This window comes from Vanacampus margaritifer, chromosome 12 (assembly GCF_051991255.1).
Source record: "Vanacampus margaritifer isolate UIUO_Vmar chromosome 12, RoL_Vmar_1.0, whole genome shotgun sequence".
Lineage (NCBI taxonomy): Eukaryota > Metazoa > Chordata > Actinopteri > Syngnathiformes > Syngnathidae > Vanacampus > Vanacampus margaritifer.
This window is the reverse complement of record NC_135443.1, coordinates 17,697,654-17,710,659: the sequence shown is the minus strand read 5'-3', so window position 1 is coordinate 17,710,659 and position 13,006 is coordinate 17,697,654. Positions and strand designations below refer to the sequence as shown.

Below are 13,006 nucleotides of genomic sequence, written 5' to 3'. Positions count from 1 at the left end.
AAATACTGCAGTTCCTGATAAGATAAGATTCATTCAGAACATGCAACTGAGGAAAGGCCACACCTGAGCATGGCCAGGAAACGGCAAATATTCCTAGCAGAAGTGGCAAACAACCGGTTCAACAGCCTAAATCCTCTATGAGGACATAAACTGGCGAGGTGTCAACTCAGGATAAAGTTCAGGTAAGTTACAGTATACCTTTGTATTACATGAAATGGACTTTTTACTTTCTGCCTGTTTCAAATGAGTCTATTTAGTTTTCAACCTTTATACTTGCCTCTCTTGGTCAAGTGCATCCCAACAATGTCTTGGATAGTCAAAAACAAACAAATATTTCAGTTCTCAACAGGATCTGCTCTCCAAAATGAATCAACATGAGCCTTCTCTGCCGTCTTCTCCGTGTCCCAGTGTGGAGTACAATGTAGTGACTTGACATCCTGCTCCGACCTTAAATACCATCATGTTTCACATCACTTGCCGGCTTACCTCCCTCCAGCCCGCCCTCCTCGCAATCGGTTATTCATGCACTCCCTCCGTTCGGTAAACTCACCAGTCACTTCCCAGTAAGAAGGAAACAGTGGGAGTCAGCAGCACGCCCCCACACCGTGAATCAACACATAATAGTTTCTGAGGAAAGCCATCAGACTGGCCCTGCCCCCTCTTCTCATAAGGCAAAGAAGGGGAAAGGCTGCGTTCTAGTGTCGGAGCCAGGAATTCCCCCACAGGCTTGCATACAGCTGCCGGCCTGTGACGAGTCGATGACGGAGCAGATACGCACCCTGACCCAGTCAGTGTATGCAAACCCAAACTCCAGACTCGTACTCAGAAAGCAAAATATTCACACGGGGGGTATTTGGAAATGATAGCAGATCGCTGAAGTTGTGTAATATTGGCATCTGCATGGTTGTATGTTATGTTTTCAATGAAGCGTGATTTTCATGGCAGGTATGGATTGTTGACTAATGGTGTCTGCGCTCCCAAACTGAAGGGTAGAGATTAGGGGCATGCTCCATAAAAATAATAATAATAATAATTTTAAAAATGGGGGCCATTGCGGGAGCAAAAAATGTTTAACTAACATTACGCCAGTATTCATTTGTCAAGTAATAATTCAAAAGAGAGCTGTGTTTTTTTGTTTTATCTTAGTTCTAACTATTACAAATAGTTATAATTTGAAAAAAAAAGAAGGCATTTTACCTTACCTTTTACCATTTTTGTTCAATCAAATCAATCGATTTTTGAGTCACATCTTATTTTTACAGTTCTAATTGTAATATGCGGCTTGATGTTGTATTGAAATCTGCGCAGGTTTACAACATTGTGATGACGTCATCTATAGAAAAGCAGAGTTCCATGATCTATGCAGATCTCTGCTATGGCTCAATTCCAACAGCAACATTATTGCTCAATACGATAGTGACATTGAAACAGAATTCAGAACCCCCAGCAATATTTTGCTGAACATGTATTTTAAATGTAGTCAATTTGCCATCCCTGGATTCTGCACTGCAAATTTGATCAGAGTAACAGAATAACAGAATAGTCAATTGTCTGCTTTGTCCTTTTCATACAGAATACAGCAAAATAGGAAGGCCATTCCTCAACAGCGTATGCTTTCACACAGCGGCACAGCATACCACAACCAGATACAATAACGCATGAGGACGCCATTGTCTGCTGTGACATATGCCTACTATACCAACAGTTACAATTGCTTTCAAAACAATAGGGCGGGAGAAGTGAGTGTAAAGTGTCAAACTTCACACCTCTGGCCTGGCATTTTTCCTACATTACGGCTCAGATATTACCTTCGAACGGCCCGTTGAATATTGCTGGGACAACTTTGTGCCTGCCGTTTTTTGTCACGAAAGTACCAAAATAAATAAATAAAAACTAGGCTTTTTATTCACGTTTTGGTCACTTTTGTTTCCTCTGGTTGTTTCCATGATGTCAAACAGAAACAACAGGTGAGCAGTTGAACAAGTCAAAAAAACATTTCCTCATGTCTAAACAAGACCAGTCTTGATACATATTTCTGAACAAAAGGCCCGAACAGGTTACTTCACTGCATTTCCTGGATGTCTATTTGCATTTTTTCGGGATGTAGCCTGCTTCAGAATGTGTCACATCTAGTGGTTTTTAAACAAACCACACCCAAGAATAGGGATTTTTTTTAGTTCTCCTTTTTATTTCTTCACAGAAGAAGCAGATGATGAAAAGCGGAGGCCTTTTTCCAGAATGAGTCTTACAGAGACCGACCACTGACGTACCGTGACACCCGAATCCACTTTCAAGCAACATTCTCGGGCAGCGGGTAAGTTGCAATTGACATTTCGTTGGACTTCAGAAACAAACCTGTCTTTCATGCTGCTGTTTGAACATGGGGGAAATCACTCGCAAAGGTCACTGAGCCCATTTCCTTTTCTTTCCTCCCGGTGTGTCTAAATAGACCTGGAACTGCCTCCTTTCAACTGCTTCTCACTTACTGGAACATGCCCATATAGGGAGGAAGTAGGGCAGAAAAAAAACAACACGTCGACTCTGGGATGAGACAGCATTTGTTCATTAAAACTGTATGAATACACAGTACACAGCTCATGTGTCCGTTTTTTAACTATCTTCAGAGGATTCCCCATTCAAAAATACACAAAAATTTAAAATGCATAAATGCATGTCATATAGTGTAGCCACCATTTTTGAAGCAACAAATATTTCAAATTCTAGATCGTATAGGCAGGCAAGGCTTCTCGTGGGCTTGAAAGCAGGGCGGTAGGCTCCAAAGCTTGGGGTCACCCAGAACGTTTTCTGTTGTGTCTAAATTGCGTTTCAGATTAACAAATTTACTGTCATTGACGGCTAAAGACGTCAAATATCAATTTTTCTTATGCTGGCAGTGGATGAGATAAATTAATGTTAGCAACACAGACAAAAATTCAGACTCCAAACTTTTGAACAATACTGTATTTAAAATATTTCAGTCAAAAATACAATTAAAGGGGTACTTGACTCATTGAGCCATTTTCAACAGTAAGAAGGTAATATTTTGTCTATAATTAATGTGATAACTTCATTATTTTTTTCATGAACCATTAATACCTTTAAAAACTAATTTTGCTACTTGCTGTTGACTTAAGATGACATCACCTGTGCCAAGGAAATAGGTAACGACCAATCATTGCTCAGTTTGCTGACCAAACCCAGAAAACAGGTGAGCCTTGATTAGTCGTTACCTAGTTCCTCAGCACAGGTGATGTCATCTTCAGTCGACAGCAATTGGAAAAATGCGTTTTTAATGGTTTTAATTGGCCCGGTTTAACTTGGCCCCCCGTGAGCTAGAGTGATTCTTTTTTAAAACGCAGGACAACAACATGTCTCTGAAGTCCGACTTCGCTATCCCACAGATGATTCACAGTGAAAACCCCCCTCTGTGCCACAAAAGTCTCAAACAGGTGCAGCCCACCGCCCACGCCAAAGTAGTGGGACTTGGTGGCCACGTAGATGTGTCCGTGCGATGCTAAAAGTTTGTGAAAGGTGTCGTGTAGCGCAGGGTAATAAGCGGTGTTGTAGATCGTCTCTGAAGTCATGATAATGTCGTATTTCAATGGCGGGTCCTGACTTGAAGCCAAAACAAGAAAGGTGCGCCAGTCACCAGAGAAGAACCGGCACCTTGGCAGTAACAGATCTTTTCTGTTCTGTTTTGTTTTTGTCTTAAATTCTTCTTTGTCGAGTGTTCCTTTACCGTCTTCATCATCATCATCATCACTGTCATCATCTTGGCAATTGAGAATGACATTAGACACAGTGAGCTGCTCAAGGACTGTACTGTTGTAGTCCTGGAAGTGGACTTCCCTTGCTCTTCTCTTTAAAGACAAAATCCCCAAGAGACCGGCGCCACAGCCGAGATCCAAGACAGCCTTGCCGCCAAACGTCTGGCCTTCCCTGTCGATTACCTCCAGGAGATCGTACGTGCACTCCCACACCTTCAGCCCACCCTCATACACTCCCGAGATGAGGTCAGACCTCTGCTCGGCCGTGCGGGACAGAATGTTCTCCGTGTCCTCCCTCTCGTAGACGGTCTTCTCGAAAACAGTCTCGTTGAGAAAGTGCAGGGGAGGAAAAGTGCCAATGGTGAGGGTTTCATAAATGGCGTCATCAAGTAAGCGCTGAGGATCGGAGGGTGGCAAGTGCTCTTTGGCCTCTTTTACTGCCTCAGCTGGACTACCACTTTCAGTTGCCTGAAAAATACAAAGCAGTGTGGCAGTAATTCGGAACATGTATTGATCCCTTTTTGATACACAAAAGCCTCTTTTGCAGAGCAATCCCGCAAAAATGCTGAAACAAAGATTTCCAAGCCAAAATTTGAACCTCTCACCTGTGAGGCTGATCAATTAACCCTAATCCACTGTTAGACAAATATTAATGATCACATTTGAAATGAAATACAGAGCAAAGCCTCCACTAATAAGAAGACTACTTGTGCCACAGGATGGGAAAATCATACATACCGGTAATTAAATATTGTAATAATATGCAAATTAATGATGGCAAATAAAAATAAAAAATCTTATTTTAATGGGTCTCAGAGTCATCTGGATGTTATTTTTGCACCACTAGCAAACTATTGGTTTTGAATCTCTCACAAAACATCAACTGATATATTCTCACCGACAACCCTAATGATCAGTGCTACGGAGTAAATAGTTGATTTGATCATTTAATGGTTTTCAACACCATTACAAATCGTCCATGTGATTAATGAATGACATGAGCAAGGTCAGCAAGTCATGTGTTGATGAGTTGTCAACCAGTCAGAACAAATTGGGATTTTTTTTTTTTATATGTGCTTCTCATCATTAAATATCTCACTTCCTCTGCTTTCAACTATTTGTATCTTGCAGGTTGACTTACTTGACTGTGACTGGATGCTCTCTAGTGGATGAAAGTAACATTTGTAGTTCTAAATAAGCACGACACGAAATCTCTTTACTAGTATTCGAACATTGTCAACTAATTTCTTCCTTTGGGTGTAGTTAACAAGTCCAAAGACAACATTTACAATACAGTACAATAAATAAAGTACCGCGGGTCTACCACCACATTGCAAGCACACTACCAAATCGTTTTGTCTTTACTTACAGATTTCGCAACACCATCAATCTTGTTGGTCATCGATGCATTCCGTTGCACGTCGTCCGTGTTTGTTGTTGCACTTACGTCAAAATTAAAACAAAACGACATATTGGCTCGCGACAGAAACTTCGATTGGATTTATAAAGCTGGCTAGTTGGTAGCCACGAGCCACGTTACAAGCTATCTGAGCATGTCATGCCCTGCTGTGCGAATGCAAGCGCCGGCACTTCAAGTCCCAGAATTCTCTGAGATAATTGCGACAAATCTCGACTCCGCATATGTGAAATCGTAAAATAAGTCGTTAAGCAATTTCCATAATACTGTTGTCGTATTTTTGCAAAGTTTAGCGCGTGTGGAAGTGCTGGTCGTGTAGCAATAATGTTACCGAGATTGTACATCCGGACTCAATTGACCTTGGTGCATTTCGCCAGTCTCTGGCGCATGCGTACTAATTCCTGGGCGCAAGCTTGAGCTCAACTGTCACAACACGAGCTGTCCTTTATCCGGCGACCCGTCGCTTTTTATGTCAATATAATCCTGATTTGGTCGCCCTTTTGAAAATGTCGACTGGAGGATATATTTCACCAGGGTTTTCATTCATAAGAAAGTAAGTACAGCTCCACAAAAATCTGTCATTCACGAGATTTTTAATGCGCACCTATTTTATTTGTCAACACGGGAATGACATCTGAGGCCAGATCAAGGGGGGTTTGGGGTATTGTCTGTTTGCTGCAAAATGCCCACGGTATTGGCTTCAAAATGCATTGTCTGTATGGGACACGACCAAAGCAACCGCTTCCCAGTTGTCAGTGTGTAACTGTCTAACTCTACAACTACTGATGTATCTTCATTGTGCTAATGTCAGTAGTCAGCCCGCCTTGCCGATAATTTGGCACGGAACACCTCAAAAGCCTCCGACTCCACCCTGGAATGCAGCTAAACATGATTAGGTCTTTGTCAGACTTTTGTTTATGTCATTAATGTAATGACCTCGCTCTACCACAGTCACTCTTAAAGGGTAACTCAACACTAAATCAACTTATTTTTGCTGATAAACTGGTGTCTACAAATGCTGTCTACATGTCCTGAACCGTGCTTAACAAATGTATTTGATTAAAAACACTGCACAGTTTGAAAATTAATTCAGTGATTCTTTCGCATACAGACGGACTGGCACTAGTCATTCTATGAGTCATTCACATTCTATGAATGTAATATGAGTTAAACCAAAATAACAAACATTCAAACGCAAAATAAATAAATAAATAAACGAATAAAATCCGTCTGTGACTCATCAAGAGACTAATTTAGCCTGGAGTTGATGATCAGTCAGTTGTAAGGGCGTGGTTCCATCATAATGCTGTTAGACGCAATTTCACAAGTATTTTAAAGATGCTTCTTAGGGTTTAAGGAGATTAGCTGACATTGTTTTGAAAATACTTAATGTCAGTGGCTGAAACGCTCGTGTCTGTGTAGCAGTTTGTTTAAGACACTTTTTAGCTGGTCTCAAGGTTGTCAGGGTCTTTGCAGTGGAACTCAAGCACAACCTGACGATTGAAACTGTCGCTGTCATAAAACGTTTAACTAATGTGTACAGACGGTGTTTTAAGTGAACAGGCTACAACAACAAGTACTGATATTCTCCATGTAAGCATAAAGCACTTAGCGCAAGAAGGGCGCATATAGTAATCTTTATTCAGTTCTCAAATACAGCATAAGGGGTGGACGATATAGCCTTAAAATGAAAATCTCTGATTCTCTACTGTATTTTTTTGTGTTTCTTTCATGTAGGTGATTGGCTGTTCCAAGTGTAGGATGCGTTGGCGGTTGTGTCCGGGCTCTGTCGTGCACCTGTTGCGCTGCGTGCTATTGCGAGTGTGCCCCAGGAGACGAGGATGCCAGCTGCCTCTGTGGATGTCGAAAACGCAGGCCTACTTGAAACTGCTGCTGCACTCACTTTTCTATAACATCCTGACGGATTCAGACGTGGTTTTTGACTCAGTGTTTGAGCCTTTGTTATGGTGCGTGGACTATGTGACACGCTGGTTTGGCTTGGTAAGTGCATGCTCATATAGTTATATTCAATAAATACACAGGATTATTATTATTTTTTACATTTATTGAAGTACATTTTAATTGAATCAATATTTAAGTTATTTTTTTCCCTATATGTAAATTAAATATTAAATTGCATGATGTCACGTTGGCTTTCAATAGTACTGTATATATGCTTTTTAGGAATAAAACCGCTGCCTCATTTTTGATGGTCTATGTTACTGTATTTAAATATTACTGTGGTACTTGGATAACTCAGCATTTCTAGTACAGTATTAAGATTGTCTTGCTCTAAATGTCGCTTGTGTTTTTGCTCACAAGGTGTTTGTGTGGATGGTGGTGGTGCTGACCACCTCCATCTTGGTGGTCGCCTACTTCGTCCTTTTGCCTCATGCCCTCAGGACATATTCTACCCCATTGCTTGTTTGGCATTTTTGTTGCGGGCACTGGATTCTAGTTATGATCGTCTTTCATTACTACAAGGCCGTCAAGACCGCCCCGGGGTACCCTCCTTCTGTAAGACTGACACTCAAGTCACAAGTTACTCATAATGATGGATTAGCTCAAACAATAATTTCTGAATATCTTGGATTTCTTTCAGGGAAAAAATGACATTCCATTTGTATCTGTCTGCAAAAAATGTGTCATTCCCAAACCAGCGAGAGCACATCACTGTGGTATCTGCAACAGGTGAGTTGTAGTTAAATACAGTCATAATGATTTATTAAGACAAGATTCAAATAAAATCCCTAAATTCCCTGTGTAGTAAGTTAGTAACAAGAAATCTGGCTTTTAAGTTTGGCCGGATTCTTATCAATGTCATCAACAACAACAAAAACTGTAAATATTTTCTGCTGTTGTTAGTCACCTTCATTTGATTAATCATGGAAAAAGTTGACAGTGACATATTCCTTTTCTTGTACAGGTGCATTCTCAAAATGGACCATCACTGTCGTATCCTTTCTCATGTCTAGTGTGTAGAACAGCGGTCAGCAACCTTTAATGACAAAAGAGCCATTTTAGGACAAATAAATACCAAAAAATCTGTCTGGAGCTGCAAAACCTTTGTGATGAACGAAACAGTGTGTTAGTATTAGTCTTAAGGCCCAGGAGCTAAGTAGAGCTGCACCATAACAGAAAATATGCAGCATCTTTGAGATTTTTTTTCTTCTACCTTTTGCCTTCTGATTTTTTTTTGTGTGTGTTATTTATCAGAATTAGTTTTTCATACATTTTTAGACTTTTCTGCCTTTCTGTGAATTTTCTGACATGCGGTAATTTTCTGCCTCTATCCTTACTTTTTTAAAACATTTTCTCCCTTTTTTAAAAACATTTTTTTCTGCCTTTTTTTTTAAAAAAATTCTGACATTTTTGGCAGTTTTATGGACTTTTTATGGTAATTTGGGGAATTTGTTCTTTGGTTTTTGGACATTTTATTGTTACTTTTTAAACATTCTTTTCTGCCTTTTTTAAAATAATTTTTCTGACTTTTTTGGGATAATTTTTTGGGGCAATTTTGTGTACATTATTTAGTAATTTTTTGCTTTTCCTCTTCCTTTTTGGACATTATGTTTGTTTTTTTATAACGTATTTAAAAAAAAAAACTTTTTCATCTACCTTTCATCTCTCACAACTTAAAAAATTACACTCTGGCATTTTTGAATATGCACATCATATGGTAACTTTCAGGATTTGTTTTTGGACATTTTATGGTTATTTTTTGATTTTTTTGTGTACATTATATAGTAACTTTATGCTTTTCCTCTTCCCTTTTGGACATTTTATGTTATATCTTTTTTTTTAAGTATTAAAAAAAACGTTTTCATCTAGCTTTTGTCTCTGACAACTTACAAATTTACACTCTGACATTTTTGAATATTTAATTATTGATTTTTAAAAATAAAAAATTTGAAGTCATTAAAATTTTTGATTGCCGTTTCAATATCTATAATTATTTTATATAAATAATTAAAATAAATATGTAAAAACAAACACAAAAAAAACCCTATTATTTTCTACTAATTTCCACAGAGAGCCACAGGAGAGGGACTTAAGAGCGACATGTGGCTCCAGAGCCGCAGGTTGCAGATCCCTGGTGTAGCCTCTCATAAGGCTACAAGTGTTATTTTCATCCTTAATGTCTTCCAATCAGCCTGGTTGAACAATTGCGTGGGTCATTTGAACCACCGTTATTTCTTCTCCTTCTGCGTCTTCATGACATTGGGCTGTGTGTACTGCAGCGTGAGCGGCAGAATCCGTTTCCTGGCTGCGTATAATGCCCTTGAGGTAAGTGGGTGGCACTCATAACGCACCATTTCACCTTATTATACTTCTTGGAGCTTGTGATTATGTGCTGTATTGCTTTTCTATTGTTACTTCCTTTCTCCTTGGGGTGTCTTTTAATGCTGGGCTTGGTGTTCGGGGGCTGCTGCTTTAGCGTTTCAAGCATTTCGAAATGGAAAAGCCAGGGGTTCCTGTAACAGGGATGGGACCTTTAATAGGGCTACTCCCCACTGGCCAGGTACTAACTAATCATACCAAGTATTTCTGTCTGTGTTCAGTTACTGATTCTGCTGTTTTTGTTTTGTTTTGTTTTTTGTTCAGACTGACTATGTGACACCTGCGCCTCCATACTCTTTCAAGGAAAAGATCACGGACAAGAGCATCATCTACATGTGGGTGCTCACCAGGTAAAAACAAAATCCTAATAAAAGTATTAAAGTAGCGTCACTGATGTTGTAGTGGTACATTCGCCTGACTTCGGTGCAGGCAGCGTGGCTTCACTTCCCACTCAGTGATGGTGTGAATGTAAGTAAGAATCGTTGCCCATCTCTATATGGATAATTCCATGCCAAATCACCACAAAAATCTGAAAGCGCAGATTTAGATTTTAATCGAAGTAGCTGGACTTGTTGTTTGTGATTTCACAACACAAAATTTCAAATTTTAAGTTAATGAGAGCAGGGATTTGGGAGCTATTGCTCGCCGAATGTTAATTTTTTTGGGCGAAAAGGGGTGTGGCTTCCTTCCTTTGAACCCCTGTATATCAGGAACTAATGGGTCAATTTTCACAAAATATATATTTTTAGAAAGGGAATTCTACAAGGATTCAAAATATGCAATCATTTTACTATTTTTTTGGACATTTTGTTTTAGTTGATGTCAAAATTTACCCAGTGGATCACGTGATCATGCCCTGCAAATGATTGAGAGCAGTCTCACAGCCCAAGGACAGCATCAGGGGAGTGGAATCAGCATTTTTAAACAGATCACAGCAACACAACATACCACGACCACATAATTATGTGACACTATACTAGATGCAAATACTTGCCAGTCAGCAACAATTGCTTTTAACACAACAGGTCAAGAGAAGTGAGTGTTACCTGTGTCCCGACATGATGAAATTCCCCTACACACTGGCAGCATAGCAAGCACTAACAACTCTGCAACAACCTCAGATGGTGGAAAAATTGCTAGATCGACTTCACCGTTCCAGTCTGTCAAGAGCACACGGGAAAATATATATGAACTTTCAAAGAGGCTAATTATAATGTGTTGTATCATTTTAGCACCGTAGCAGTGGTCTTGGGAGCGCTGACCACGTGGCATGCACTTCTCATATCACGAGGTGAAACCAGCATAGAGAGGCACACCAACGCAAAAGAAAAGAGTCGAATGAAAAAAATGGGACAGGTGCGTTTTGAATAACTGGTGTCGTGATGAATCCTGGCTAGAAATGAAAGGTTGTTTTTCTTTTTAGTTTAAAGTGTGAACTTTTCTCTTCGTCCTGTGTATCAGGTGTACAAAAACCCATTCAACTACGGCAAGCTGCATAACTGGAAAGTCTTCCTTGGTGTGGAGAGGAAAAGGTGTGTTTGTTTTTGTGTGTTATTTGTGTCTCCATTGTTGTCTTTATTTGTGACCACCTATTACAGGGGTCTGCAACCTGCCACATGTGGCTCTTTAGTCAATCTCCTGTGGCTCCCTGTGGATCTCTAAAAAAATAAACAATAATAATTAGAAATTAAGGTTTTTGTTGTTGTTGCTTTTAAAATATATATATATTTTTAATTTTTTTAGATTAAATATTCTTCAAATGAATTACTGATTTAGATTTAAAAATAATAATAATTAAATGGTGTGCAAAATATCAGTCCAAATTTTGTAAGTTTTCAAAAAAACATGAAAATATTTTTTTCATTACTTAAATGTCCAAAAATTTATCATAAAATGTCCAGAAAGGAAGAGAAAAAGCAGAAATGTACCATAAAATGTCCATGAAATTGCCAAAAATGTCAGAGAATTGAATAAGAAAGGCAGAAAATAAAATGTTAAAAAGGTAATCTAAAATAACCAAAAACAAATGAAAGGCAGAAAATTACCATAAAATATTGTTGGAATTGCCAAAAAAGGCAGACATTTGTTGATTTTTAAAGAAAAAAAAAGCAGAAAAGAAAACGTTCAAAAAGTATCTATAAAATGTCCAAATTTTTGGATGCTCAATGTGTTGTGGTGCTGCTCTGATGAGCTCTTGGGCCCTCACTACATTAGACTAATCCTAACACACTGTTTCCTTCATCACAATCTTCAAAAGTTTTGCGGCTCCAGGCACATTTTTGGCTATTTATTTGGCCTAAAATGGTTCTTTTGACAGGAAATGTTGCTGACTTCTGACCTAATCTAACATCTGTTTGCATGTCACTTTGCAGTCACTGGCTAACGCGTGTGCTTCTGCCCTCCGCACACTCGCCGCTAAGCGATGGCCTGACGTGGGACAGCTTTCCTGTCAAAAAGGAGCCAATAGCGGTTTAAGCTGTCAAGCAGCTACGTTACATTAAGTGGGGTATACACACACCAATTTTTTTAACATTTTAACTGATTTTTGAAATGGGAGACCCCCACCTGATTACGGCTTTTATAATAGTGTTACACATATTCAGGATGCCACCATTTGAAAATCTATAATAGTGTTACACATATTCAGGATGCCACCATTTGAAAATCTGGAGCTTCCTCTTCCAAATCAAATGTCTGCATAGTAGCAAGACTAAAGTATGTGTACCCCACTTTAAGGCTGACTTCAAGATGGATCCTGATGGAAGTAAAAATAATTGGGTGAAAACAACCTCCAATACCTCAAAAACTGTGGAATCACGCATGATATTTTATCAGTCCCTTGGATGGAAAAATATGAGGGGACGTTTAACTGCTCATATTCTACCTGAGCTAATACTGAATGAGCCAGATAAGCACCCAAATAAAAACACTATTATTTATCTGTATTTTTTTGTATCTGTTTAAATTAATAAATCTTGTTTAAATAACTATACAAATGTGGTTCTTCTTATTCAGATTCACTTGTAATACATAACAATTGAACCCTGCCAATTGTAAACAATTTAACTGTGTATTTTATTTGATTTTCGGGTCTCATCTCATGTTACATCACAACGTTGTTTGGGCAGACTGACCACGCACACACACGCACACACGATGCAATGTCAGTAGTGTGGGATTAAGTCAGACTAATGCCAGATTTGATCTTCATTTCAACACATGGTATCAGAAATAAATCATGGTGGATTGGTGGTAGTGATGCACAACGATGAATGTGTTGCAACAAATTTTGACATTGTAGTCAAATATTTTGTCTTATATGGGATTCTGAATAACATTTTTGTATGCAATAATATTAAAATGAATAAATAAAAATAAATGCACAAGATTGCGACAGCAAATAATATAAAACAAAAGCTCCTCACTCTCTGACACACTAAGAATAAATATAGGCCTATTAATTACGTTTATTATGAACATA

At 38.9% G+C, this 13,006-nt stretch overlaps 2 protein-coding genes across 4 annotated transcripts; one reads left to right on the top strand and one right to left on the bottom strand.

Annotated features, from left to right (window-relative positions):
* Window positions 1-165: 165 nt before the first annotated feature.
* On the top strand, window positions 166-12,521 carry zdhhc16a (zDHHC palmitoyltransferase 16a). Of its 3 annotated transcripts, XM_077581964.1 has the most exons (12): window positions 166-182; window positions 2,201-2,314; window positions 6,922-7,185; window positions 7,507-7,701; window positions 7,787-7,875; window positions 8,111-8,139; window positions 9,338-9,471; window positions 9,623-9,706; window positions 9,790-9,875; window positions 10,758-10,881; window positions 10,987-11,057; window positions 11,898-12,521. In XM_077581964.1, exons 3-12 carry the CDS (start codon window positions 6,946-6,948, stop codon window positions 11,998-12,000), a joined length of 1,155 nt encoding a protein of 384 aa, XP_077438090.1. In that variant the 5' UTR covers window positions 166-182; window positions 2,201-2,314; window positions 6,922-6,945; the 3' UTR covers window positions 12,001-12,521. The 3 variants fall into 3 exon arrangements, with proteins under 3 accessions (XP_077438090.1, XP_077438089.1, XP_077438091.1); XM_077581963.1 differs by lacking the exons at window positions 166-182; window positions 2,201-2,314 and adding an exon at window positions 5,574-5,737; XM_077581965.1 differs by lacking the exons at window positions 166-182; window positions 2,201-2,314; window positions 9,623-9,706 and adding an exon at window positions 5,574-5,737.
* On the bottom strand, window positions 2,944-5,584 carry mettl18 (methyltransferase 18, RPL3 N3-histidine). Its single transcript, XM_077581966.1, has 2 exons — window positions 5,137-5,584; window positions 2,944-4,235 (listed from the first exon to the last, which is right to left on the bottom strand). The coding sequence occupies exons 1-2, from the start codon at window positions 5,236-5,238 to the stop codon at window positions 3,333-3,335; spliced, it is 1,005 nt and encodes a 334-aa protein (XP_077438092.1). The 5' UTR covers window positions 5,239-5,584; the 3' UTR covers window positions 2,944-3,332.
* Window positions 12,522-13,006: the final 485 nt, after the last annotated feature.

Bases quoted from the DNA above. Each gene is read 5' to 3' on its own strand.
- mettl18 (XM_077581966.1), bottom strand. From the start codon at position 5,238: ATGTCGTTTTGTTTTAATTTTGACGTAAGTGCAACAACAAACACGGAC. The intron at 4,236-5,136 runs GTAAGTAAAGAC...TGTATTTTTCAG, and splicing joins TTGATGGTGTTGCGAAATCT to GCAACTGAAAGTGGTAGTCC.
- zdhhc16a (XM_077581964.1), top strand. From the start codon at position 6,946: ATGCGTTGGCGGTTGTGTCCGGGCTCTGTCGTGCACCTGTTGCGCTGC. The intron at 9,707-9,789 runs GTACTAACTAAT...TTTTTTGTTCAG, and splicing joins GGCTACTCCCCACTGGCCAG to ACTGACTATGTGACACCTGC. The intron at 9,876-10,757 runs GTAAAAACAAAA...GTATCATTTTAG, and splicing joins TACATGTGGGTGCTCACCAG to CACCGTAGCAGTGGTCTTGG.